General features: G+C 65.0%; 1 protein-coding gene across 1 annotated transcript in view; it reads right to left on the bottom strand.

Moving 5' to 3' along the window:
* The window catches only part of LGR6 (leucine rich repeat containing G protein-coupled receptor 6), a 32,902-nt gene extending 7,695 nt beyond the window's left edge, over nucleotides 1-25,207 (bottom strand). The window contains exons 1-10 of the mRNA XM_045576151.1: nucleotides 25,014-25,207; nucleotides 14,035-14,106; nucleotides 12,586-12,657; nucleotides 11,259-11,330; nucleotides 4,583-4,798; nucleotides 3,849-3,920; nucleotides 2,604-2,672; nucleotides 1,497-1,568; nucleotides 1,232-1,303; nucleotides 325-393 (exon numbers count right to left, since the gene is read on the bottom strand). Of these exons, the coding sequence (XP_045432107.1) occupies nucleotides 325-393; nucleotides 1,232-1,303; nucleotides 1,497-1,568; nucleotides 2,604-2,672; nucleotides 3,849-3,920; nucleotides 4,583-4,798; nucleotides 11,259-11,330; nucleotides 12,586-12,657; nucleotides 14,035-14,106; nucleotides 25,014-25,207 (980 nt within the window). The remainder of the gene's footprint in view (nucleotides 1-324; nucleotides 394-1,231; nucleotides 1,304-1,496; nucleotides 1,569-2,603; nucleotides 2,673-3,848; nucleotides 3,921-4,582; nucleotides 4,799-11,258; nucleotides 11,331-12,585; nucleotides 12,658-14,034; nucleotides 14,107-25,013) is intronic.
* Between the last annotated feature and the right edge of the window lie 1,415 nt (nucleotides 25,208-26,622).

Raw genomic sequence — 26,622 nt, 5'->3', positions numbered from 1 at the left:
CCCCCCGTGCCTTGTGGGGGTGGAGGGGGGCAGGAAGAAGGGGGGCAGGGGCTGCTGGGGTGGTCGGGGGGGGAGGGAGGGGGGGAAGAAGGGGGGCAGGGGCTGCTGGGGTGGTCGGGGGGGGAGGGTGGAGAGGGAGGGGGCTGGGGGCTGCTGGGGTGGTCGGCGGGGGGGGGGGAGGGGGGAGAAGGGGGCTGGGGGCTGCTGGGGCGGTCGGCGGGGGGGAAGAGGCCGGAGAAAGAAGGAGGCAGGGGCTGCTGGGGTGGTCGGCGGACGGGGGCGGGGGAGGCGGGAGGAGGCCCAGGCCGAGAACCGGCCACGCACAGGGTCTCCAGGCTGGTGGTCCCCTTGAGGTCCGGGAACTCCTCGATGGCGGAGGCTCCATTCAGGGACCTGGAAGCAGAGCCAGCGGCTCTGAGGACGGGCCGGAGCGTGCCCTCGCCGCTCCCAGCCCCCGAGGCTCCCCACGGACCCCTGCCCCCCGCCTGCACCCCGCCATCGGCCCGGCTCCCCGCCCTGGAGCCGGGTCCACGCAGCCACGGAGCCCGGATGGAGGCAGCAGCCTCTGCATCCAGGTGCCAGCACGGCAAACATCGGCCGGCCCGGCTGGTGCGGCTCAGTGGTGAGCGCCGACCTAGGAACCAGGAGGTCACGGTTTGGTTCCCGGTCAGGGCACAGGCCCGGGATTTGGACTCGATCCCCAGTGGGGGGGTGTGCAGGAGGCAGCCGATCCGTGATTCTCTCTCCTCATGGATATTTCTCTCTCTCCCTCTCCTTCTCCCTTCCTCTCTGATATCCACAGAAAAATATTTTTAAAAAAACAAAACATTTGATTGATTTTCCACAGAGAGGAAGGAAGAGGGGCAGAGAGCTAGAAACGTCAATGAGAGAGAAACATCCACCAGCTGCCTCCTGCACAACCCCTACCGGGGATGTGCCCGCAACCAACGTGCATGCCCTTGGCCGGAATCGAACCTGGGACCCTTTGGTCTGCAGGCCGTCGCTCTATCCACTGAGCCACACCGGTTCCAGCGATATATATATATATATACTTTTTAAAAAGCGGACAGCCCAGGTCCCTGGCTGTGGAGAGGGCCTGTGCGCCCGTTCGGGATCCACGCGAGGAGGGAGGTGGTGGGTGCAGAGGCGCCTGAGCCTGGCGGGAGGGGAAAGGGTGGGGGGGCGGGGGGAGGCAGGGTCCGCGGGGGCCGAGGACAGGGGCCCCGCGTACAGCGTGTGCAGCTTCGGCAGGTCCTGGAAGGCGGACGGCCCCACGGACTGGATCGGGTTGTCGTAGAAGTGTCTGGAAGAGACCCCGGGTGGGATGGGCTCAGCCAGGACCGCGGCGGAGGCGGCGGCTCCCTGCCTTCCCCTCCCCATGGAGCCCCGGGGAGAGCCCCCGGGAGGGAGGGGGTCAGGTCAGGCACCCCTCCACCCCTCCCGTCGTCCCGCTCCCCCCCCCCCAGCCCCCCGACACCGGGGGAGGCGGGACTCACATGGTCTGCAGCAGGGGGTTCCCCGTGAAGGCCTTCTCCGGGATGGCCTGGATGCTGTTGTCATGGAAACCGCTGGAAGACAAGCCGGTCGGTCGGTGAGGACGCGGATGTGGAGGCAGACACGGGGGATTGCCGATGGGACGGTGACAGAGGCCAGAGCAGCAGAGGCGAGTGCAGGAAGCAACCCATTGGAGGGTCTCTCTCCCATCAGTGTTTCTCTCCCTCCCTCTCTCCTCCTCTCTCCTCCTCTCTCCTCCTCTCTCCTTCTCTCTCCCTCTCTCCCTCTCTCTCTCCTCCTCTCTCCTCTCCCTCTCTCCCTCTCTCTCTCCTCCTCTCTCCTCTCCCTCTCTCCTCCTCTCTCCTCCTCTCTCCCTCTCTCCCTCTCTCTCTCCTCCTCTCTCCTCCTCTCTCCCTCTCTCCCTCTCTCTCTCCTCCTCTCTTCTCCTCTCTATAAAAACCAATGGGAAGCCCTAGCTGGTGTGGCTCAATGGATAGAGTGTCAGCCTTTGGACTAAAGGGTTCCAGGTTCGATTCCGGCCAAGGGCATGTGCCTGGGTTGCAGGCTCCATCCCCAGTAGGGGGCAGGTAGGAGGCAGCCGATCCATGATTCTCTCTCATCATAGATGTTTCTCTCTCTCCCTCTTCCCTCCTCTCTAAAATCAATAAAGTGTATTTAAAAATATATATATATAAGAATAAAAATCAATGGGGAAATATCCTCCGGTGAGGATTAACAACAGCAACAGCCCCGCCGAAACCGGCCTGGCTCAGCGGATAGAGCGTCGGCCTGCGGACTGAAGGGTCCCGGGTTCCATTCCTGTCAGGGGCATGGACCTTGGTTGCGGGCACATCCCCAGGTGGGGGTGTGCAGGAGGCAGCTGATGGATGTTTCTCTCTCATCGACGTTTCCAGCTCTCTCTCCCTCTCCCTTCCTCTCTGCAAAAAAATCAATAAAATATATATATATTTTAAAAACCAGCAACAAAAATAAAAGGTGCTGCCCGCCGCGGGGGCCTGGAGGCTGGTCCCGTTCAGCCCTGCGGGCCCTCCCTCCGCCCAGGGGTCAGTGCCCTGTCCGTTCCCATGCGGTGGGAGACGGGTACTCACAGCTCCTGCAGCCGGCCCAGCGTCCGGATGGCCACGGGGAACTCCTGCAGGTCATTGTGGCTCAGGTCCCTGGAAGGGAGCAGGGTCTGGTCAGGGGTGTGTGGCTCCGGGGGGTGGGATCCAGGGGTCAGCGCCCCGAAGGCTCCCGGGCGACAGGACAGGTGTGACCCTGCGTGCTCCTGCCCGCCCCAGCCCCTCCTCCACAGGCCACGCCCCTCCAGAGACGAGCCAGGCCGCCCGGGGGCGGGGGTTCGATCCCCCCGCCCCTCCCGTGGAGATGAGAGGGGCCCCGTGGCAGAGATTCCCGGCCCCAGGGAGAGACACCGTGCCAGCCAGCAGTGCCCACGGAAAGCTCGGCAGTAACAGCCTCGAGGAGCGGCGAAGGGCGCCAAGGACACCACCGGGAACGGGTCGGACGCCCCGCTTTCCTGCCCCCCGCCTCCCGCCCCCCCCATGTCTGGCCGCCCCTGCAGGCTCCCAGCCAGCGCTCCGGGGACGGGGACGGGGTACAAAGAACAAAGAACACACGCCCTCCCCTTTTTAATTGGAGATCAAAGCTGGAGGGAGAACGGATCCCTGGAGGAGGGGGGAAAGGGGTGTGACTGAGACGGCGGCCAAGGAGGGGGGCTCGGGGCTCGGGGAGAGGCTGGGAGAGGGGAGGGGTGCAGGGCAAGGTCCCACACAGCTCTCCGGGGGTCCACACAGCCCTGGTAAGGCCAGCACCATTCCTTTTATATATATATAGAGAGAGATAGATATAGATATATATATATAAAAATTCCTTTTTTAAAATTTTTTACAGGGAGGAAGTGAGAGAGTTAGAAACATGGATGAGAGAGAAACATCCATCAGCTGCCTCCTGCACGCCCCCTATTGGGGATGTGCCCGCCAGCAAGGTCCATGCCCTTGACCGGAACCGAACCTGGGACCTTTCAGTCCGCAGGCCGACGCTCTGTCCACTGAGCCACAGTGGGTAGGGCTTAATGCCTTCCTTTTATGGATGTCAGAGAGGAAGGGAGAGGGAGGGAGAGATAGAAACCTCCACAGTGAGAGAGAATCGTGGATCGGCTGCCTCCTGCACGCGGGAGAGACGGACGGCGCCAGGGAGAGGCGTGTGGGGAGCAGGCGGCAGCCAGATGCCGGCGTCCCAGGCCCGCTGGCCTCCCTCTGCCCGCCTCCTCCCGGCCCCGGCCCCGGCCCCGCTCTGCCCCTCCGCCCCCGGATGACACCACGGCCCGCACTCACAGGGTCTCCAGGCTGTGCAGGCCCTCGAGGCTGTGGGTGCCCAGGCGCTGGATGCGGTTGTTGTGAAGGTGCCTGTGTGGGAGGAGAGACGGGTGAGCCGGGCGCCCACAGCACCGAGCCCGGGGTGTGGGGAAGGGGGAGGCAGGCAGACGGCGGCTGGAGGAGGAGGCCGGCCTGTGGACAGGGTGACCCCGCGGGTCCAGGGACAGAGGGGCTTCGGAAGTCACCGTCTCTGAGGCCGAAGCTCTACCCACTGAGCAGAACCATCCAGGACAGCGATGGGACCAGCTAGGACCACGGGCTGCCCCCGTTTTAACTGGCTCGCCGGCCGGTGGAGGCCGAAAAGCCAGCTGTCAGGCCCCGGGTGAACGGGGTGGGGGGGTCCCCCTCGCGGACGGAGCGGGGGGCACTCACAGCACCACCAGGAGGCGGGGGAGGGGGGCACTCACAGCACCACCAGGGGGCGTGGGGGACTCACAGCACCACCAGGGGGCGGGGGGGGGGACTCACAGCACCACCAGGGGGCGGGGGGGACTCACAGCACCATCGGGGGGCGGGGGGCACTCACAGCACCACCAGGAGGCGGGGGAGGGGGGCACTCACAGCACCACCAGGGGGCGGGGGAGGGGGGCACTCACAGCACCACCAGGGGGCGGGGGGGGGGGGGGGGACTCACAGCACCACCAGGGGGCGGGGGGGACTCACAGCACCATCGGGGGGCGGGGGGGACTCACAGCACCACCAGGCTGCTGAGGTTCTGGAAGGCGAGGTCGGGGACCTGGCGGATACGGTTGAGGGCCAGCGTCATGGCCTGCAGGCCGGGCAGGTTGCTGAGGGCCCGGACGGGGACCTCGGCCAGCACGTTGTCGTCCAGCCACAGGTGGCGGAGGCAGGACAGCCCCTCGAAGCTCCTCTCGGGGACCAGGGAGATGAGGTTGGCGTCCAGGCGCCTGGGGGAGGGAGGGAGGGAGGGGCCGTCAGGGCGCGGCTCAGCCGCTGAGCATCAGCCTAGGAGCCGGGGGGTCAGGGTTCGAGTCCCGGCCCGGGCACCTGGGCTGGGCCCTCTGCAGTGGGTGCCGCGGGGCCCAGACGCACCAGCCTGTGAGGGGGAGGCCTTGCCCCAAGAGGAGGTTCCCCCCATGGGGGCCCCGAAGTGGTGGGAGCCCCAGGATTCACCCCCAAAGGCCCTGAGGCTCCAGGACCCCCCACCCAGGGAGGCATTCGTGTGAAGGGGTTCTCCAAGCAAATGGACCTGCTCTTTCCCCGCCCCCTCTGCCACCCCAGGGACATCCCTGCCCCCCCCCAAGGACCCCGGGACCGTGTGGACCCCAGAGTCTGCAGCCTGGCTCCAGACGCCGCCCCACTCTCTCCCTGCCCCTGGCAGGATGGGGTGCCCTGGCAGGATGGGGTGCTGCCCCTGCGGGTGCTCCCGCACGCCAGAGCTGGGGTCCAGGCCGCCCCGGGGTCCCTGGTCCCCCAGGGCAGGCGGGACGGGAGCCGGAGGGGCCTCGAAGACTCCACGTGGGACCCCAGGCCTCCGGGAGCCGCTCCCGCCCGCCCGCCCACAGGTGGGCAGCCGCCCAGACGCACGGGGTTTGGCAGGAAGCGAAGAGCAATTACGCCAATTAAGCCCTGGCACCCAGTCAACCCCCGCAGCCCTCCCCTGCCCGCCCGCCCGCCCCACGTGGGCCCGGCTCCCGGGCTGCTGGCTGGGCCCTGGGACACCCTCCTGTTCTGACCTGTGCCGACACGGCGGGCGGGCGGGCAGGGGGCCTCGCGGCCGGTCAGGGCTCGCCGGGCTCGGGAACCAGCCTCCCCTCACCACGAGGGCCCCCCTGCACCCCCCACCCCCCACCCCCACCCCGGGCTGGGGGTGAGGCTGCAGGGCTGTGGCTCTGTCCCTCCAAGTCCCCCAGGATCAGGTGGTCCGAAGGTCCAGCCCACGTGGCTCAGGGGCTGAGCGTCGACCTAGGAGCCAGGAGGTCAGGGTTCGATTCCCGGTCAGGGCACAGGCCCAGGTTGCGGGCTCCATCCCCAGGAGGGGGTGTGCAGGAGGCAGCTGGTCCATGGTTCTCTCTCAGCGTGGATGTTTCTCTCTCTCTCTCCCTTCTCCTTTCCTCTCTGACATCAAGAAAAAACACACCCTGCCCTAGGTGTGGCTCAGTGGATAGGGTGTCGGCCTGCGGACTGAAGAGTCCGAGGTTCAGTTCCATTCAAATCAAGGGCATGTGCCTTGGCTGCTGACACATCCCCACTACGGGGTGTGCAGGAGGCAGCTGGTCGGTGTTCCTCTCCCATTGATGTTTCTAACGCTCCATCCCTCTCCCTTCCTCTCTGTAGAGAATCAATGGAGTATATTTAAAAAGAAAAGAAAAGAAACATCGATGAGAGAGAATCATCGATCAGCCGCCCCCTGCACACCCCCCACCGGGGATGTGCCCGCAACCAAGGTACATGCCCTTGACCGGAATCGAACCCGGGACCCTTCAGTCCGCAGGCTGACGCTCTATCCACTGAGCCACACCAGCTGGGGCAGGGTGTGTTTTTTCTTGATGTCAGAGAGGAAGGGAGAGAGAGAGAGAAAGAGAGAGAAAGAGAGAGAGAAGCATCCATGATGAGAGAGAATCACGGACCGGCTGCCTCCTGCACGCCCCCTATTCTGAGAGATCGAGCCCACAACCCCGGGCCTGTGCCCCGACCGGGAATCGAACCCGTGACCTCGTTTCACAGGTCGACGCTCCACCCCGGAGCCACCCACCCGGGCCGGGCCGGGCATGTCCGTTCTGGTTGATGCCACCTGATGAGATCCCTCCAGTCCCCGCTCCGGCAGCCTTTTCAATAGATCAAAGGGGGACGGAAAACAAAGGGGCCCAGCCCCCGGCCCTCCACCTGCCAGGCATTGACGGATGAGCCCGCGCCCGCCTGCCCGCCTGGAAGGAGCGCCCTGCTCGCTGCACATCAAAGGGTGACACCTGAGCACCCGCCCTCGAGTGGATTCGGCGGCAGCCACCTAGGAACGTAACTGCCCGCCCGCCGGGCGCAGGCACAGGAGCGGCCGTGTGCGGAGCCAGCCCCAGCTTCCCCTACAGCCCGGCCCCTGCAGGCTGTGGTGGAGGGCCACGGGGTCCCGGGGTGGGGACCACAGTCCACCGTCGCACCCCTCCCGGGGGCCTCCCGCCACCAGGCCCCTCACTCCCGTCCGGGTCCCTCCCGGCCGGCCTGAGAGCCGGGCCCCGTGGCTCCTGAGGCCTGGACGCCTGCCCTTGGCCACGGGCAGGTGGCGGTGGTTGGGGGAGGAAGGGGAAGACAGGGTTCCCTCGTTGGCCTCCCTGGAAGGGGCGGGGATGTCAGAGGTGAGGAGACGGGGCAGCACCCAGTGTTTCAGAGGCGGGTAGGACCCGTCCCAGTAGGCCCTGCGGGGAGAGGGTCCCGGGGAGACCAGGCCACAGGTGCTCCCCTGACTCAGGCTCCCAGTCCTTCCCACAACCCAGTTCCTCCTTCCCCCTGTCCAAGGTCTCACGGCGCCCTGGGGACCAGAATGAGGACTGGGAAGGTTATAGCTGTGTGCTATGGATCCCCTTGATCCAGCTTCCCAATGTCCCATCCACCCATCCATCCATCTGTCCATCATCCATCCATCCATCCATCCATTTATCTGTCCATTCATCCATCCGTCTGTCCATCATCCATCCATCCATCATCATCCATCCATCTATCCATCCATCCATCATCCATCCATCCATTATCCATCCATCCATCCATCCATTATCCATCCAACATCCATCCATCCATTTATCTGTCCATTCATCCATCCATCCATCCATCATCCACCCATCCATTCATCTGTCCATCCATTCATCATCCATAATTCCATCCATCTACCTTCCTTCTATCATCCACCCATCCATCCATCCATCCATCTGTCCATCCATCCTCCCATCCATCCATCCATCATCCATCCCTCCATTCATCTGTCCATCCATCCCTGCATTTGTCCATCTGCCAATCCATCAACCATCCATCCTTCCATCCATCTCTCTGTCCATCCACCCGTCATCCATCTGTCCCAGCCACCCATCCATCCTTCATTCCATCCATCTGCCCATCCTTCCATCCACTCACACAGACCGGAGACACCTTGACCCCCAGCTCCAGGCTCAGAGTCACCTGGGGCTCCCAGTCAACTCCTAACCCCTTAGCCTGGGTCTTGCAATTCTCCCCCTGAGCACCTCTCCCCGGGGTTCAAAAATGTGACCTCGCACGTCTGCAGACACGCTGACCACCACCGCACGTCCGCCCTCAGAACAGCCGCCTCTCACGCCGTGTGAGCGAGGGACCTCTTAATGTTTAAAAACGACTTAGAGCGGAGACGGGGCACCGGGGCCAGGCCCCCGGGTGCGTGTGTGGCCAGAGCGGGCGCGTCCGCAGGGCAGACACCGGCTCTGCGTCTGGGTGGCAGGGCTGCGGGTGATGTTTATTTCCCCTCTTTTGGTTATTTTTTTGTCTTTTCTAAATTCTCTGCAATGAGTCAGAACCAAAATAAACATGTTTTTCGGCAAACAAGCGGCGTCAGGGTGTAATTAAGTCCCAGACTCTGAGCCGTGAGGAGGGAGGTGGCCGGGGAGGGGAGGGGAGGGGAAGGGAGGGCGTGGGCGGCATCGCAGGACCAGCCAGCATCTGTCACCTGCTCTGCATCCCGCCCTCGCCCTGGCCGGTGTTGCTCAGTGGATAGCGCGCCAGCCTGTGGACCCAAGGATCCCAGATTTGGTTCCGGTCAAGGGCATGTACCTTGGTTGCCGGCATATCCCCACTTGGGGGCGTGCAGGAGGCAGCTGATCACTGTTTCTCTCTCATTGATGTTTCTAACTTTCTTTTTCTTTTTCTTTAAAGTACGTTCTTTTTTTAAAAAAATATATTTTTTATTGATTTTACAGAGAGAGGAAGGGAGAAGGATAGAGAGCTAGAAACATCGATGGAAGAGAAACATCGAACAGCTGCCTCCTGCAAGCCCCCCACTGGGGATGTGCCCGCCACCAAGGTCCATGCCCTATGACCGGAATCGAACCCGGGACCCTTCAGTCCCCAGGCTGACGCTCTATCCACTGAGCCGCACTGGTTTCGGCTGATGTTTCTGACTTTCTATCCCTCTCCCCCTCCCTTCCTCTCTGTAAAAGAATTTTACAAATAAAATATGTAAAAATAAAAATAAAAATAAAATGGGTGGAAAAAAATATCCTCAGGTGAGGATTAAAAAAAAAGGAGAGGAGGTCGGAGGGAAGAGGCCGGGGCAGCATGGCCTGGGGGACCCTGGCGTCACCCCTCCTTGCTGCCCCGTTGGTGGGGGGGAGGGCGATGGGACGGGTGGCCACCTCCACCTTCCAGCTCCCACGTGGAAGGTCCTGTGGTCGGTGGCCGCCCGCCCTTGCCCGCTGCCGTGTGAATTTCCACGGGCGGCCAGCGGCTGGCAGCCACCACGCCCCGAAGGTTCCTGGAGGAGTGGAAAATTACTCATGGGCCCGAAAAAGACCGCACTCCCCCCGCTCCCGCCCCCCGTCTTCGCTCCCCGGGGCGGGGGCCTGGGGGGAGGGAGGGGGTGCCCCGGGCAGAGGTGCAGCCGGGAGAGGGGGCTGCAGGCTCTGGGCGTCGCCCCACCCCTCCTGGCTGTGGTCCCACCTTCCCTTCTCTCACGTCCCCTCTGGCTCCTCTCGGGGACCGAGGAACGGGATTCTGAAGACACTGCAGCTCCCCCAAAAGGCCCAGGGGGCCCGGGGGAGGGGGCCGAGCCCGCCCGCCGTCCCCAGGCCCGAGGGGCGCTGGTGACCAACCCTACAGGCCTTTCAGGAACAGGAAGTCTGGCCCCTCTGCACCCCCTCAGTTACAGACGGGGAGGGGGTCTTCGCCCAGAAGCTCCGCACAGAAGAGCAGCGATGCCCCGAGTTTGGTTACGAGCATGCTAACTGCCTGGCCGGCGGGGCGGGTCCTGTTCAAACACAGGTTCTGGGTCCGAGGTCTGAAGGGATGGAGGGATGGAGGGATAGAAGGATGGAGGTATGATGGACACATGGATGGATGGAAGGATGGATGGATGGATTGATGGACACATGGATGGATGGATGGATGGATGGATGGACACATGGATGGATGGATGGACACATGGATGGATGGATGGACACATGGATGGATGGATGGATGGATGGATGGATGGACGGACACATGGATGGGTGGATGGATGGATGGATGGATGGACATATGGATGGATGGATGGATGGATGGATGGACACATGGATGAATGGATGGAGGGATGGATGGATGGATGAATGGATACGTGTTCGACCCTCATCATGGCCGGGGCTGCCGTGCGCCCACCCCCCGTCAGGCCAGCCTCTGCCCCAGACACACACGTAGTAATCAGCTCCCGGAACCTCGGGGAGATCCAAATACAGCAGCCTGTAATCACGGAGCCCGAAATAGCCCCGCCCGGGAGCCATCCGCCACCTCCCGCCTCCCCAGGGACCCTCGGTGGGGGGGGGGGCCCTCAGGCGCTTTGGGTGGTGCTGACCGTACCCGCCGGGCCTTGGGGGGACCTCCAGCCCAGATCGGGGCCCCCTCCGATCCCCCTCCGATCCTCACAGAGACTGCGCCTCCCCTCCGCCCTCCGCCCTCCAGCCTCCAGAACCGTTAGAAACACGTCTCTGTCGTTTGTAAACTTTTAGAGAGAGACCTCTCGGGGTCACAGCGATTCGGGGTTCAAAGACGCAGACTCTGCCCTACGGCGCCCCCGCTGGGCGGGAGAGGCGCTGCAGGGCTCCCGGAGGGTGGCCGGGTCCTGGGTGGCGGAGGCGTCCTCCGCGCAGCCCCGCCCGGGGGCAGAGGAAGTGGGTGTCTGGGCCACCCCACCCCCGGAAGCCCTGGGGGCTAGAGCAGGCCACGGGGAGGAGACAGCCCCTCCTGGGGCGGCCGACCCCGCCCAGCACCCCGCCACCCTCCCCCCCATCCCCCAGGCGCCCCAGGAGGCCGCCCTGGTGGCCCCACCCAGGGAGGTCCTGTTCCCACAGTCCTCATGGGGCCTGGGGCCTTCCCTCCTGTTTGCTCACGGGAGTCCACACACAACAAACACCCGGAGACTTCGGGGACCGGGGCGCACGCCGTCTGAACGCGGGGGGGAAGCGGGGTGCAGAGGGGAGGCGGGGTGCAGAGGGGGAAAGCGGGTGCAGAGGGGAAAACGGATGCAGGGGGGAAAGTGGGTGCAGAGGGGGAGGCGGGATACAGAGGGGAAAATGGGTGCAGAGAGGGAAGAGGGGTGCAGGAGGGAAAGTGGGTGCAGAAGGGGAGGCGGGTGCAGAGGGGAAGGCAGGTGCAGAGAGGGAAGTGGGGTGCAGAGGGAAAGCGGGGTGCAGAGGGGGGACTCACAGAGACTGCAGGCTCGGCAGCTGCCTCAGTGCCTCCGCGGGGATCGCCCCCAGCTGGTTATTCTGCAGCATCCTGCGAGGAGAGGAGAGAGGGGAGGGGAGGGGTGTGAGGACCCCCAGCCTCGAACCCCACCCAGGCCTGATCCCTCTCTCGCACCCGGGCTGCAGGAGCCCAGAGGGATCCCGGCCCGGCCCAGGCCCAGGCCACGGCAGGGTGAGGCAGAGCACAGGGGATGATGGAGCAGAAGCAAAGACACGTGGGTGGCGAGAGGGCCGAGAGCCAGAACCCCCGGTTCTGCTGAAACTGGGTCAGAAAGGCCCGGCAGGCGTGGCTCAGGGGCTGAGCATCCACCTAGGAACCAGGAGGTCAGGGTTCAATTCTCGGTCAGGACACAGGCCCGGGTTGAGGGCTGGGTCCCCAGTGTGGGGCATGCAGGAGGCAGCCGATCCATGTTTCCCTGTCATCATGGATGTTTCTCTCTCTCTCCCCCTCTTCCTTCCTCTCAGAAAGCAATAAAAATATATTGTTTTAAAAGGATGGGTACCTGGGCGGTGTGGCCCAGTGGATAGAGCGTTCGCCTGCGGACTGAAGGGTCCTGGGTTCGGTTCTGGTCAAGGGCACAGGCCCTGGTTGCCGGCTTGTGCAGGAGGCAGCCGACCCATAATCCTCTCTCATCATTGGTGTTATCTCTCTCTCTCTCTCTCTCTCTCTCTCTCTCTCTCTCTCTCTCTCTCTGCCTCTCCTTCCTCTCTGAAATCAATTCTAAGTAAATTTTTTTTTAATGACAGTGTGTTACCGAAACCGGTTTGGCTCCGTGGATAGAGCGTCGGCCTGCGGACTCAAGGGTCCCGGGTTCGATTCCGGTCAAGGGCACGGACCTTGGTTGCGGGCACATCCCCAGTTTGGGGCGCGCGCGCGCGCGCGCGGGAGGCAGCTGGTGGATGTTTCTCTCTCGTCGACGTTTCTGGCTCTCTCTCTGCCTCTCCCTTCCTCTCTGTAAAAAAAAAAAAAAAAAAAAAATCAATAAAACACATTTTAAAAATAGATAAATGAAGGCCGGCGTGCTTCCTGGCGGGGCTGCCGTGATCGCGGGTACGATGAACCGCGGGCTCGCAAACCGTAACGTGTCACGGACTCAGCGGCCCTCGGGGATGGAAGGGAAGACGGAGAGGGGCCGGGCAGCTGGGGGGTGGCGGGCGCGTCTGCGGCGGACGGAGACTCAGCACGAAACCCGCCCCACAGCCTCTGTCCCCAGGGTCACGCTCGGGTCAAGGTCGCGCCTGGGGGGTCAAGGTCGCGCCTCGGGGTCAAGGTCGCTCGCACTCACAGGATCTTCAGGCTGCGGAGGCCGGCGAAGGCTCCTCCGGGGACGTGCGCGAGGTGGTTTCCGGAGAGGCGCCTGCGGGCCGGAGCAGAGGGCGGAGGCGGGTGATGCGGGCCGGAGCAGAGGGCGGAGGGGGGCGATGCGGGCCGGAGCAGAGGGGGAGGGGGGCGATGCGGGCCGGAGCAGAGGGGGAGGGGGGCGATGCCGGCCGGAGCAGAGGGGGAGGGGGGCGATGCCGGCCGGAGCAGAGGGGGAGGGGGGTGATGCGGGCCGGAGCAGAGGGGGAGGGGGGCGATGCCGGCCGGAGCAGAGGGGGAGGGGGGCGATGCGGGCCGGAGCAGAGGGGGGGGGGGGGGTGATGCGGGCCGGAGCAGAGGGGGGGGGGGGCGATGCGGGCCGGAGCAGAGGGGGAGGGGGGCGATGCGGGCCGGAGCAGAGGGGGAGGGGGTGATGGCGGGCCTGAGCAGGAGGGGGAGGGGGGTGATGCGGGCCGGAGGCAGAGGGGAGGGGGGTGATGCGCCGGAGCAGAGGGGGAGGGGGGTGATGCCGGCCGGAGCAGAGGGCGGAGGGGGGCGATGCGGGCCGGAGCAGAGGGCGGAGGGCGGAGGGGGGCGATGCGGGCCGGAGCAGAGGGCGGAGGCGGGTGATGCCGGCCGGCGGGCGCCCTCGGAGGGGACCCCGTTAGCCTGGGGGTGGGGGGGAGGATGGGTGCCACACCCACCGCCTCACTCACTCCATCCTCACAGTCACCCTGTCTGGGGCCCCCGATTGCAGGGGAGGAAACCGGGGTTCGGGGAGGCCGTCCAGGTCTAAGGGAGCTGGTCACGGGGGACCCGTTTCCACGGAGACAGACAACACGGGCTCCTGCCCCACCCGGCCGGCCTGGCTCAGGGGTTGAGCCTCGACCTAGGACCCAGGAAGTCAGGGTTCGATTCCCGGTCAAGGGCCCAGGCCCGGGTTGCAGGTTCGATCCCTGGTCGGGGGGGGCGTGCAGGAGGCAGCCGATCCGTGATTCTCTCTCGTCATGGATGTTTCTGTCTCTCCCTCTCCCTTCCTCTCTGACATCCATAAAAGTATATTTAAATATATATGTTTTTAAAAGAACAGCTCAGGCCGAGACTGGTTTGACTCAGTGGATAGAGCGTCTGCCTGCGGACTGAAGGGTCCCGGGTTCGATTCCGGTCAAGGGCATGTGCCTTGGTTGCAGGCACATCCCCAGTGAGGGGTGTGCAGGGGGCTGCTGATCGATGATTCTCTCTCATCGATGTTTCTAACTCTCTGTCCCTCTCTGTGTAAAATCAATAAAATATATTTTAAAAAATAGATAAATAAATAAATAAATAAATAAAAATAAAAAGAACAGCTCCCGCTCCTTGTTCTGAGCCTTTGAGGTGCCCAGACCCCCCCAATCCTCCACCCACACCCCACACACACACACCCCCGTCCACTCACAGCTCCTCCAGGAAGCGCAGGTGGCGGAAGCAGCCGGGCTGCAGCTCGGTGAGGTTGTTCATGCTCAGGTCTCTGCGAGGAGAGGACACAGAGGATGCTGGGAGCAGCCTGGGCCCCGGCCGGTGGCGTCCAGCGCACGCTCATCACTGATGTCTCTCTCTCTCTCTCTCTCTCTCTCTCTCTCTCTCTCTCTCTCTCTCTCTCTCCTCTCTCTCCCCTCTCTCTCTCTCTCTCCCTTCCTCTCTGAAATCAATAAAAATATGTTCAAAAAATAAGTAAATAAATAGACTGTTTGGCCCTAGCTGGTGTTGCTCAGTGGATAGAGCGTCGGCCTGTAGACTGAAGGGTCCCAGGTTCAATTCCGGTCAAGAGCATGTGCCTTGGTTGCCGGCACATCCCCAGTAGGGAGTGTGCAGGAGGCAGCTGATGGATGTTTCTCTCATCGATGTTTCTAACTCTCTATCCCTCTCCCTTCCTCTCTGTAAAAAATCAATAATATATATATGTGTGTGTGTGTGTGTGTGTATATATATATATATATTTTAAGGAAGACTGTTTGGTCTCCAGGGTTCCATCTCTGATAAAGCTTGGGCTGGCCAGCAGTCCCCAGGGAGGGAGGATGGTCCCTGCAGGGCAGAGCCACAGGCTGGCACACGGAACACGGGGCTGGCGCGCGGAACACAGAGCTGGCACACAGAACATGGAACCAGCACTCAGAACGTGAAACTGGCACACTGAACACGGGACTGGTACATGGAACATGGTGCTGGCACACGGAACACGGGGCTGGCACGCGGAACACCGGGCTGGCACGCGGAACACGGGGCTGGCACAAGGAACACGGGGCTGGCGCACGGAACACGAACACGGGGCTGGCACACTGAACACGAGGCTGGCACAAGGAACACGGGGCTGGTACATGGAACATGGTGCTGGCACACGGAACACGGGGCTGGCACACGAAACACCGGGCTGGCACACGGAACACGGGGCTGGCACACGGAACACCGGGCTGGCGCACGGAACACGGGGCTGGCGCACGGAACACGGGGCTGGCGCACGGAACACCGGGCTGGCACATGGAACACGGGGCTGGCACGCGGAACACGCGGCTGGCACACGGAACACTGAGCTGGCACATGGAACACGGGGCTGGCACATGGAACACTGGCTGGCACACGGAACACGGGGCTGGCACACGGAACACGGGGCTGGCACCCTGAACACGGGACTGGTACATGGAACATGGTGCTGGCACATGGAACACGGGGCTGGCACACGGAACACCGGGCTGGCACACGGAACACGGGGCTGGCGCACGGAACACGGGGCTGGCGCATGGAACACCGGGCTGGCACACGGAACACTGAGCTGGCACATGGAACACGGGGCTGGCACGCAGAACACCGGGCTGGCACATGGAACACTGGCTGGCACACGGAACACGGGGCTGGCGCGTGGGACACCGGGCTGGCACGTGAAGCTCTGGCCCTCAGCTCCCTCCCGGCCCGGGGCAGACGGGCAGGTCGGTGAGGAAGGTCGCGGTGCCCACGGCCAGCTTCGAGCAGCCGCCCCAGAGGCCACCGGTGGGCTGAGCGGAGATGGGGCCTCGCTGGCCCCGGGTTCGGGAGGGTGTGAGGGGCCGGGGAGCCCTCGCAGCCGCCAGGTTCTGCCAGGACCTCCCTGCCGGGCGGGAAGAGCAGAGCGGCCCTCCCGTGTTTACCCGGAGCCGCCGGCCGGCATGCCTCCACAGGAGCCGCCCGGCCGTGACTCAGGACATCACTCAGCTGCCCCCAGGGGCCGCCCGCGAGCTCTGATGTGGCTCCAGGCCCCCCCCCCCCCCCGGCCCCGCGGCCTCACTGCTCCCCGGGGAGGCCCGGCCCCCCACATCCTGCCTGAGACACACCGCCCGCTGCGGGGCGGGAGGGGGGGGACAGAGGGGGGCGGGGAGCCCCATTCAGGCTCAAAAGGAAAGGGGTGAGGCGGTGCCAGGACGGCGGGAGGAGGTGGATCTGGGACGGGAGGCGCAGGAGGCTGCCCGCTGTGTCCTCCGGCCGATGCCAGGAGCAGTGAGGGCCACTGGCCCTGCGGGGGTCCCCCTTCGTCCTGGGGGGTCGTCCTGGGGGGTCGTCCTGGGGGGTCATTCTATGGGGCCTCCGGGGGGGCCTGCCTGGCCTCTCAGGAAGGTGCCCTGGAAGGGGGGGTCTGAGATAGGCCCCCGGGAGGTGGGCCGAGCGGCATCGGCTCGGCCACAGGGACGGGTGACGCTGACGAGGGGCACGTCTGGGGCTGCACCAGTGCTGGGGTGTGCCCGTCTGCGGGGGCTGGGCACGCGTGTCCCTGCCCGTGTGCACCTCAGCGTGTCCCACTGCTCAGTCACAAGCTTTCTGGAAGCCTCTGCAGATCACAGCAGGAGCTCAGGAGATGCCCCCCCCCGCGGGAAAGCCCGTGCGGCCTCGGCCCGCCCAGTGCCTCAGTTTACCCGGGACGCTCCGTGACGCTGCCTCTGGAGACCAATTTGTGACTGAGCTGATGCCCAGGCCTGGGCTCCCACCGGATCCACCCGTCCTCCTAGGACCACTGGGAGCACACACACACATGCACACACACACCCTCACCCGTACACACCTGTTCAGAACACACATGTATATAGACGTGTATACACATATATACACACGTGTATGTATGTAATTTGTTGTGTGTGCATGTGTGTGATCGTGAACACCGACACACATGTGCCGAATGCACACACGTGTGGAAATATGTACACACGTGTGTTTGACTATGTTTACGTGCTCGTGAATGTGATCATGCTTCTGAACATGTGTGTGCATGCACATATATGTAATCATGTGCGGGAAGCATGCATGTGCACATGTGCGCGGACACGTGCGCACACGCACGCTGCTGCTCGGGCCGGCTGCACAGGCCGTGTGGCGGCAGGAGGCCCGCGTCGGCAGCTCAGGCTCTGCCGCTGTCGGGGGGATTCTGACAGGTTTGGACGAGGGGCCCGGCCCCCCTGGGCTGGGCCTGCGCCCCGCCGCCTCCGGGCTGCACTGCAGGGCGGGGGGTGAGGGGCACCTTCGCAGCCCCGGCCTCCGGCGGACGGGCCGCGGGGGTGGGGGCAGGGGTGGGGGGGGGCAGGGCGGGCGAGGCTGGCGGGGGTGGGGGCGGGGGGTGGGGGGGACAGGGTGGGCGAGGCTGGCGGGGGGCGGGGGGCAGAGCCCGGCCCGGCTCGGGAAGCGGGAATTCTGGCTGAGCGTCAGGAAAATGTTCTCAGAGCCTCAGCCTGGGCGGCGGCCGGACCACCCAGGCTGCGGGCGAGGCCTGTCGCCATGGAGACCAGGAGCAGGCGCGATGGGGTGGGGGGGTGCTGGAGGGTGGGGGGCAGGAGACCCTCCCCGCAGACGCCCTGGGGGGCGGCTCTGGGCCCTTCTCCCCTCCCTGCCCACGCCCCGCCCCACGGAGGGACCTGCCCTGCCCGCACAGCGGCCGCCGCCCCACGGGCGGCTCCCCGGCTGCACGCGCCACGTCTGGAGGCCCAGCCGCCAGTGTGTGCATGTACACGTGTGTTCAGGTGCACGTGTGTGCGGTTACATGTATGTGCGTGCACATGTGTCCAGACACACGCTTATATGTGTGCACAGACATTCTGTACATGGCTGTGCACGTGAGGGCGTGCGTGTGTGTGTGTGTGTGTGTGCTCCCACTCAGGACAGACGTGTCCCTCGCCCCGGGCAGACCCCCCGCCGGACCCCCTGCAGCCTCTGTGGTCCCAGATCTGGGACTCTGGAGGGCACGTGGCGTCGCCTCCCCCTGCCTCAGTTTCCCCACTGGCCACGTGCCTCGCCGGGGCCCAGCCCACAGCAAGGAACCCGCCTGCTGGCTGGTCCCCTGCCCGGAGGACACTGCCCTCTGAGGAGGCAGCTGATGTTTCTTTTGTTTTTAAACTCTATTCTATCGATTTTTTTTTTTTTTTTTTTTACAGAGAGGAAGGGAGAGGAACAGAGAGCTAGCAACATCGATAAGAGAGAAACATCGATCAGCTGCCTCCTGCACGCCCCCCACCAGGGATGTGCCCGCAACCAAGGTCCATGCCCTTGACAGGAATGGAACCCGGGACCCTTCAGTCCCCAGGCCGACGCTCCATCCACTGAGCCACACCAGTGTGGGCCAGCCGATGTTTCTACGTATCTCTCTCTCCCTCCCCCTTCCTCTCTGAATTCAATTTTAAAAAAAATCTTTTTTTTTTTCCCCCCCGAAACCGGTGTGACTCAGTGGATAGAGCGTCGGCCTGCGGATGAAAAGGTTCCGGGTTCGATTCCGGTCAAGGGCATGGACCTTGGTTGCGGGCACATCCCCGGTGGGGGGCGTGCAGGAGGCAGCTGGTCGATGTTTCTCTCTCATCGACATTTCTAGCTCTCTCTCCCTCTCCCTTCCTCTCTGTAAAAAATCAATTAAAAATATATATATTTTTAAATCTATTGATATTTTTAAAGATACAGCTACCTTATGTCATGGTTCCTCGTAAGGGAGTACGGTGAGGGCTGAGCGGCGGGTACGGGTGTGTGGGGCAAGCCCAGCGGTGCCTACGGTGGGCGGAGGGGGCACCCACGCCCGGTTGGCATCCCTCCCTCTCTGCCTTCAGCGCCCAGAGCCCAGGGCACTGCGGGGGTGGGGCCGGAGCGGGGAGGGGAGGGGAGGGGAGGGCGTTCCGGGTCAGCCCTGCCAGGGGAGGCACCAGCTGCTGCCCCAGTGACGCCACCTGCCGGCCCCGCGAGGGCGGCTCCCTTTGATCTGGGATCCCTGGCCCCGGTCCTCGGCCGGCCGGAGGCATCCGGCATCCGTCTCCCGGCTCCTCCAAGGAAGGGAAAGGTCTGCCCGCCCCCCCGCCTCCACGTGCCTCCCCCTCCCTGGCCTGTGTGCAACCCGGGAGGGAGCAGCCAGCTTCCCGCTGAGGCGGCGGCCGAGTCCGGGGGCAGCGGGGACGGGCAGGGGTGGGGCTGGACACCGGGCTCCCCCCGGGCACTGTGCCCTGGCCACTGCTTCAGAGACTTCCTCTCTGAAACCAATAAAATAAAATATATACATACACACACCTATATATTCAATAAATGGCCGAAGCCGGTGTGGCTCAGTGGGTAGAGCGTCAGCCTGCAGACTGGAGGGTCCCGGGTTCGATTCCGGTCAAGGGCATGTCCTTGGCTGCGGGCACATCCCCAGTGGGGAGGGGGTGGGGTGCAGGAGGCAGCTGATGGATGTTTCTCTCATGGATGTTTCTAGCTCTCTGTCCCTCTCCCTTCCTCTCTGTAAAAAAAAATCAATAATACATATATATTTATTTAAGAAGAAGAATAAACGTGGCAGGTGCCGCCTCTGGTTGGGGCCATTTCCGGCTTCGGCCAGGCCCCTCTCTGGGGAGGTCAGTCTGGGCCCCCGGAATGGGCCTCCCTGTCCCCCTAGCCCCTCCCTGGAAGGCCGGTCACGCCCGGGGCGGCGGCTTCAGCCAGGACGGTGGCCCCTCTGCCCCCTCCATCGGTGTGGGAGCCATGGGGAGGCGGGAGCCCGCACAGCCTCCATCCCGGCCCGGCTCCAGGTCCTGCTCTCACGACCGGCCGGCCGGCCCGGAGGGCCTGGCCGCAGGTTGGACGCTCCCTGAGCCGGGGCCTCCTTGCAGGGCTCTGAGGAGGAGGCTGGGGGGCCCGGGCGCTCAGGAGCCTCCATCACAGCGGCCAGGCCCAGCCCCCACCTGCCGCTGCCGCCCGCCCGCCCGCCCGTGCCCGCTCTGGCCTGGCTCCGGGGGCGCGGTGCCAGCCTGAGCTCCTCCGTGTCCTTCTCCTGCTTCCAAAATAACTCTGCTTGCTGCCCTCCTGGCATCCTGGGCGTTCTCCGGGGCCCGGGACTGCTCCCAGTTGGACAATAAGGAGGGGGACCTCTGAGTCCTCGTTAGAAGCCGGGGACCCCTCCTCTGTGTGCACCGCGAGAGCAGCGAGCACCGGGGGGGGGGGGGGGGGCCCGATTCCGGCAGCCGCTGCGTCAGGGGGTCCGTGGCCGTTTGGCTGGATGTCTAACAGGGGGGACCCGGTCCCCCACACCTTCCCCCGGGGGATCCCCGTCCTCAGCCCTCTCCCCTGAGAGTGAGCTGCCAGCCCGAGGCCCCAGCCCCTTAGGGGTGACCCCACGGGCCCCTCGGGGCACCGCCCCCCCCCGAGTGCCCATCCCACCTGGCTCTCCGCGGGCGTCCGGGGAGGACACCAATTCCCGGACCCCCAAACTCTGTTTCTGGGGGGACGCCGGGCTCTCGGACGAAGGGACCCAGGAGCCGGGGTCTCTCCTCCTCGGGAAGCACCCCACGGGGTGCCCGGCCGTCCGGGCGCCCCTGGGAGGGGGGAGGGGGGACGGGGACTTCCTGTCCAGGAGCCCAGGGGCCCAGGGGCCCGGGGCAGAGCCGCCAGGGACAGGCCTCCCGCCCTGGAGGTCAGTGGAATGGGCTTTCGCAGAAAGACCGAGGCCTGGCCAGTGTGGCCCAGTGGTTGGGCGTCGGCCTAGGACCCAGGAGGTCAGGGTTCGATTCCCGGTCGGGGCACAGGCCCCGGGTTGCGGGCTTGATCCGGAGTGTGGGGCGTGCAGGAGGCAGCCGGTCCGTGATCCTCTCTCATCCTGGATGTCTCCCTCTCTCCCTCTCTCTCTCTCTCTCTCTCTCTCTCTCTCTCTCTCTCTCTCTCTCTCTCTCTCTCTCCCTCCCTCTCCCTTCCTCTCTGAAATCAATAGAAATATTTTTTTTTTATAAAAAGGAAGAAGAAGGAGGGAGAGAGGGAGAGAGGGAGAGAGGGAGGGAGGGAGGGAGGAGGGCAGGCCCACCGGTCCCTGCAGCCCCGATAGTCCCTTTCGGGGCCTCCGCTGCTCACATGTGGGGGATGACACCCACGGGGCCTGGGGAGCAGGAGTGCGGGGCCGGCCCCGGCTTTGCAGTCTTTGTCTCCTGGCCCCTCCCCGCCCCCCTGCCAGGTGCACGCCGCCCGAGTTTCCACCATCAAGACGCCGAAGCGGAGATGCGAGACAGGCTCAGGGGCCCAGGGGCCGTCCCAGAGACGCCGGCTCACCTCCCGCCCGGCACCCTGGCGCGGCCCCGTCTTCCGCCTCTGCCCCTGGGCACCGGCCAGGGCGGGAGGGGCTGGGCGTGTGTGGGGCCGTGGGATTGAGCCGGTGGTGGGATAGGGGGGCGCGGGGGAGGCGGGGGGAGCGGGCCGGCCTGGGGGCCAAGCTGCCCCAAGCCAGGCTTTCCTCCCCTCCGCCAGCCGCCCCGCCCGGCCGCGCCCCTGCCCGCGCTGCCAGCCCCAGACGCTTCCTTTTTCTAGTGCCTCCGGCCGTTTCCGGCCTCTGCTTTGAACCAAGTGCTGGCTCCCCCCCCCCACGCCCGCGCGCTCCCCCCCTCCAGCCGCCCCCGGGGGCTGCCCCCTCCCGAGAACCCGGTTCCTGGAATCACCCCCTCCCCAGTGCCCACTCCCTCTGCCCGGGCCTGGGGCTGCCCCCTCGCCTCCCTCCCCAGCACCTGCCGCCCTGAGGGCACCCCGTGTCCCCCAGACCGGCCTCCGTCTGGCTTCTCCCTGCCTCTCCCACGCGGACACCGAGGGCCCAGAGAAGTTTGGGGGCACAGCCACGGGGGGGGACCTCCGAGGTTAGACTCGCAGGTCCCAAGTTTGCGGGGGGGGCTGTCAGAATCCATCAGGAAGGAAGGGAAGCCTGGCCGGCGTGGCTCAGTGGTGAGCATCGACCTATGAACCAGGAGGTCAGGGTTCGATTCCCGGTCGGGGCACAGGCCCGGGTTGCGGGCTCCATCCCCAGTGGGGGGCGTGCAGGAGGCAGCCGGTCCGTGATCCTCTCTCATCATGGATGTTTCTCTTTCCCTCTCCCTTCCTCTCTGACATCAATAATTTTTTAAAATATATCTTATTGATTTTTTACAGAGAGGAAGGGAGAGGGATAGAGAGCCAGAAACATCGATGAGAGAGAAACATCGACAAGCTGCCTCCTGCACACCCCCCACTGGGGATGTGCCCGCCACCAAGGTCCATGCCTCCGACTGAAATCGAACCCGGGACCTTCCAGTCCGCAGACCGACGCTCTAGCCACTGAGCCAAACCGGTTTCAGCTGAAATCAATATATTTTTTTTAAGCATTTAATCATTTGTATTGATTTCAGAGAGGAAGGGAGAGGGAGAGAGAGAAGCATCCATGATGAGAAGATCCTGGATCGGCTGCCTCCTGCTCGCCCCCCACACGGGGGATCAAGCCTGCAACCCGGGCCTGTGCCCTTGACCGGAATCGAACCGGGGACCCTCCAGTCTGCAGGCCGACGCTCTGCCCACTGGGCCACACCAGCCAGGGCTGAAATCAATCATTTTTTTTTTATGTTAAAGAGACACACCACCTGGTCCTGAGGCTTTGAGGAGCTGGCTGACTCCCAGCAGGAGGCAGAGCTGGGGAGGAACCGGGGTCTGGAGGCCAGGGCAGAGGGGACGGGGTCACAGGAAACCTGCACCCTCCCCGCCAGGAGCCAGGCCTCCGGGGGCCAGGCCAGAGCGGGCACGGCCGCCTCGCTGAGGAGGAGGGAAGGGGCCCGGAGGCCTGTAGGGAACAGCCAGCGGCTCCTGCACAGACCCTGCTCCCGCCCCCCTCCATCCCCTCGTCGCCTCGGCCCCCCTCCCACTCTCAGGAGCACAAGCCGCACAGTGAGGCCGGAGCCAGGAGCCGGGACCAGACGGACACCCCACGTGGGGCTGGGGGACGGGAAGAGAAAAACCACAGAACTTACATACCCCCAGGCACAGCCCGGGGACACGGGCCAGGGGCGGGAAGGCCTGGGGGCAGGGGCTGGGGTAGGGGGGGAAGGGGGGTGGAGCTGTCTGTAATGCCATCAACAATAAACATTTTTTTAAAAGAAGAAGCAGCAGCTTCAGCGGCGTCCGGGGACCGAGGGCCCAGGGAGGCACAGAGCAGCTCACCCCCCACCCAGGATGCGCTGGCACCGAGCACCCTGTCCCCCTGGTCCAGCAGACATGCCCGCTCTGGTGATAGCCCTCCGGCTCCCTCCTGCTCCCAGGTCCCCAGGGACTAAGGCAGAGAGCTCAGGGCCGCCCCGGGACAGACGGACAGGCGGACAGGCGGACAGGCAGGCGGACAGGCTGACAGATGGACAGGCAGACGGACGGACAGGCGGACAGGCAGAAAGACGGACAGGCAGACAGGCAGATGGACGGACAGCCGGTCCCAGCCCCTCTGCCCTCTGAGAAAGCTGCAGGAGCCCAGGCAGGGCAGGGCAGGGCCGAACCCAGGACCGCTCCTGCCCGCAGAGCAAGGGTGGGCGTGGGGTGCCTGGCCCGGAATGCGTCTGCACCCCCTCCTCCTGCCCCGGGCGGCGGGAGGCACCCCGTCCGGAGCCCCCGGCCCGCAGGCTCGGGGGGAAGCCCGTCCGGGACTGCTGCCCGCGGCCGAGTCCCCTTCACGCACGCGCCCCATGCCGGCCAAAACCTCCGATGGCCCATGGCCAAAACTGGTTTCTCCCCCCTCCGCTCCCCCCCCCCCTCCTCCCCCTCCCCCCTCCCCCTCCTCCTCCCCCTCCTCCCCCCCTCTCCTCCCCTCCTCCCCTCCTCCCCCTCCCCCTCCCTCCTCCCCCTCCTCCTCCCCCTCTCTTCCCCCTCCTTCTCCCCTCTCGTCCCCCTCCTCCCACTCCTCCCCCTCCTCCTCCCCTCTTCCCCCTCCTCCCCTCTTTCCCCTCCTCCCCCCCTCCTCCCCCTCTTCCTCCCCCTCCTCCCCCTCCTCTTCCCCTTCCTCCTCCCCCTCCTCCCCCTCCTCCTCCTCCTCCTCCTCCCCTTCCTCCCCCTCCTCTTCCCCTTCCTCCTCCCCCTCCTCCCCCTCCTCCTCCTCCACCTATTCCTCCTCCTCTTCTCCCTGTTCCTTCTCCTCCTCCTGCTCCCCCTCCTCCTCCTTCTCCCCCTCCCCCTCCTCCTCCTCCCCCTCCTTCTCCTCCTCCCCTCTCCTCTCTCCCCTCCTACTCCTCCTCCTTCCCCTCCTTCTCCCCCTCCTCCCTCCTCCCTCTCCTCCCCCTCCTTCTCCTCCTCCCTCTCCTTCTCCCCCTCCTCCTCCTCCTCTTCCCCCTCCTCCTCCCCCTCCTCCCCCTCCTTCTCCTCCCCCTGTTCCTCCTCCTCTTCTCCCTGTTCCTTCTCCTCCTCCTGCTCCTCCTCCTCATCATCATCTTCCTCCCCCTCCTCCTCCTTCCCCTCCCGCTCCTCCTCCTCCCCCTCCTCCTCCTCTTCCTCCTCCTGCTACCTCTCCCCCTGATCCCCCTCCCCCTCCCTCTCCCCTCCTCCTCCCCCCTCCTCCTCCTCCCTCTCCCCCTCCTCCTCCTCCCCCTCCTCCTCCTCCTCCCCCTCCTCCTCCTCCCCCTCCTCCTCCTCCTCCCCCTCCTCCTCCTCCTCCTCCCCCTCCTCCTCCTCCTCCCCTCCTCCTCCTCCTCCTCCTCCTCCTCCTCCTCCTCTCCTCCTCCCCCTCCTCCCCCTCCTCCCCCTCCTCCTCCTCCTGCTCCTCTGCTCAGGCAGCCTCCCCTGCAGGCGCCCTGGGGCCGTCTTGGAGGAGACGGGGCCCCCCAAGCAGGTCCCTCCAGCTCAGGGTCCAGGTCCCCGCACACCCCCACCTCTCCCCCAGCTGGAGCTCCCCCCACCCCCACGAATCTCCTCCTGTCCGGCCGGTCCCCAGGGGCCAGCCCCGCCCCCCCGGGGAGAGCCTCCCCATGCCCATGCCCACGCGCCCGCCCAGTAGGCGCCCGCCCAGCAGGTGCCCCCCCAGCAGGCGCCCACCCAGCAGGTGCCCCCCAGCAGGTGCCCGCCCAGCAGGTGCCCGCCCAGTAGGCGCCCCCCCAGCAGGTGCCCCCCCAGCAGGCGCCCCCCCAGCAGGCGCCCGCCCGGGGAGCGGGCACTCACAGGTGGGCGGTCAGCGGCGCCAGGCCGGGGGGCACCGCGGAGAGCCCCCGCTCCGAGCAGTCGGCCGCCAGCAGGACGCCGTCCCCGCGGCAGCGGCAGGGGCCGGGGCAGGCGGCGGGCGCGGGGCCGGTGCCGCCGAGCAGGGCGCACAGACACAGCCACGGCCACGGCCACGGCCCGCGCGCGCGGGGCATCGAGGCGGCGGCGGGCACCTGGCGGCGGGCACCGGGGAGCAGCGGGAGGGGCGGGCCCTGGACCGTCGCCGTCCCGCCGCCCCGGGGCGCAGGGCGGGCGCCCGGTGTCTCTGCTCGGGGCCGGGAGGGCGCGGGGACCCCGCCGTCAGCGCGGCCGCGTGGGCATCGCCGAGTGCGCTCCGGGCTGCGGGCGCCGGGCAGGGAGGGGGGGAGGGAGGAGGAGCTGAGGAGGAGCCAGCAGGCTCCGTGCGCCCGGCGCGCCCTGCCCGCCTTCCTTCCCCGCGGCGCTGGCAGGAGGTCCCTCCCGGAAAGGAAACAGCGGGGGGCCCGGGGCAGCCGCTCCGGGGCCCGCGCTGTCTGGGCCGGCGGGCGCTCTCAGAGCCTCCGGTCCTGCAGGACCGGCCCCGGGGCACAGGGGGCAGGAGGAGGCCCTCCGGTCTGGCCGGCCTGGCTCAGGGGTTGAGCATAGACCAGGGGGTCAGGGTTCGATCAGGGCACACACCCGGGCTGGGGGCTCCATCCCCGGTGGGGAGCGCGCAGGAGGCAGCCGGTCCCTGATCCTCTCTCATCGCCGAGGTTCCTTTCTCTTTTCTTTTTGCACCACAGGTAGCTTCAGGCAGCTGTGGCTTCGCCCTAAATCTTTACTTTTGTGTGTGTGTGATTTTCTTTTCTTTCTTTTTTTTTTAAAAAAAAAAAAAAAAAAATATATATATATATATATATATATATATATATATATATATATATATATTTTATTATTGATTTTTTTTACAGAGAGGAAGGGAGAGAAATAGAGAGAAATGTCGATGAGAAAGAAACATGGATCAGCTGCCTCCTGCACACCCCCTACTGGGGATGTGCCTGCAACCAAGGCACATGCCCTTGACTGGAATCGAACCTGGGACCCTTCAGTCCGCAGGCTGATGCTCTAGCCACTGAGCCACACTGGTTAGGGCCATCCTCGTGGTTTTTGTTCTTGGTTGTTTGTTTTGTTTTGTTTTTTGGGGGGGGACATTTCTAGGCTATGCAGCTCACCATTGTTGTTTCTATTCCTCTCTCCCTCTCTCTTCCTCTCTGAAATCTTTAAATAAAAACACACACATTGCAAACGGGGAAGCTGGAGAACTGGGGTAGGGGCCGCCCTTGGGGGAAGCCCAGCACGTACTCCTCATGGGGACAAACACGGGGTGTCCCTGTGTGTGTGTGTGTGTGTGTGTGTGTGTCCCCAACGCCAGGGTCCCCCTGAGAGCCCTGCGGCCCACAGCGCCGCCTGGTGGCCGCTCCGAGGACGCTGCCCGGGGGCTTGTGGAGAGGAAGATGCGGAGTGACCACCGCGGGGAGCCCTCTCTGCCGAGAGCGAGACCAAGTGGACACCCTGGGGACCAGCAGGGGCCAGCGGGGCGCTTGAGGGCCTG

This window comes from Pipistrellus kuhlii, unplaced genomic scaffold (genome assembly GCF_014108245.1).
Source record: "Pipistrellus kuhlii isolate mPipKuh1 unplaced genomic scaffold, mPipKuh1.p scaffold_m20_p_75, whole genome shotgun sequence".
In the NCBI taxonomy this organism is placed as follows: domain Eukaryota; kingdom Metazoa; phylum Chordata; class Mammalia; order Chiroptera; family Vespertilionidae; genus Pipistrellus; species Pipistrellus kuhlii.
Note: the sequence above shows the minus strand (reverse complement) of the source record. Positions and strands in the feature narration are given on the sequence as shown.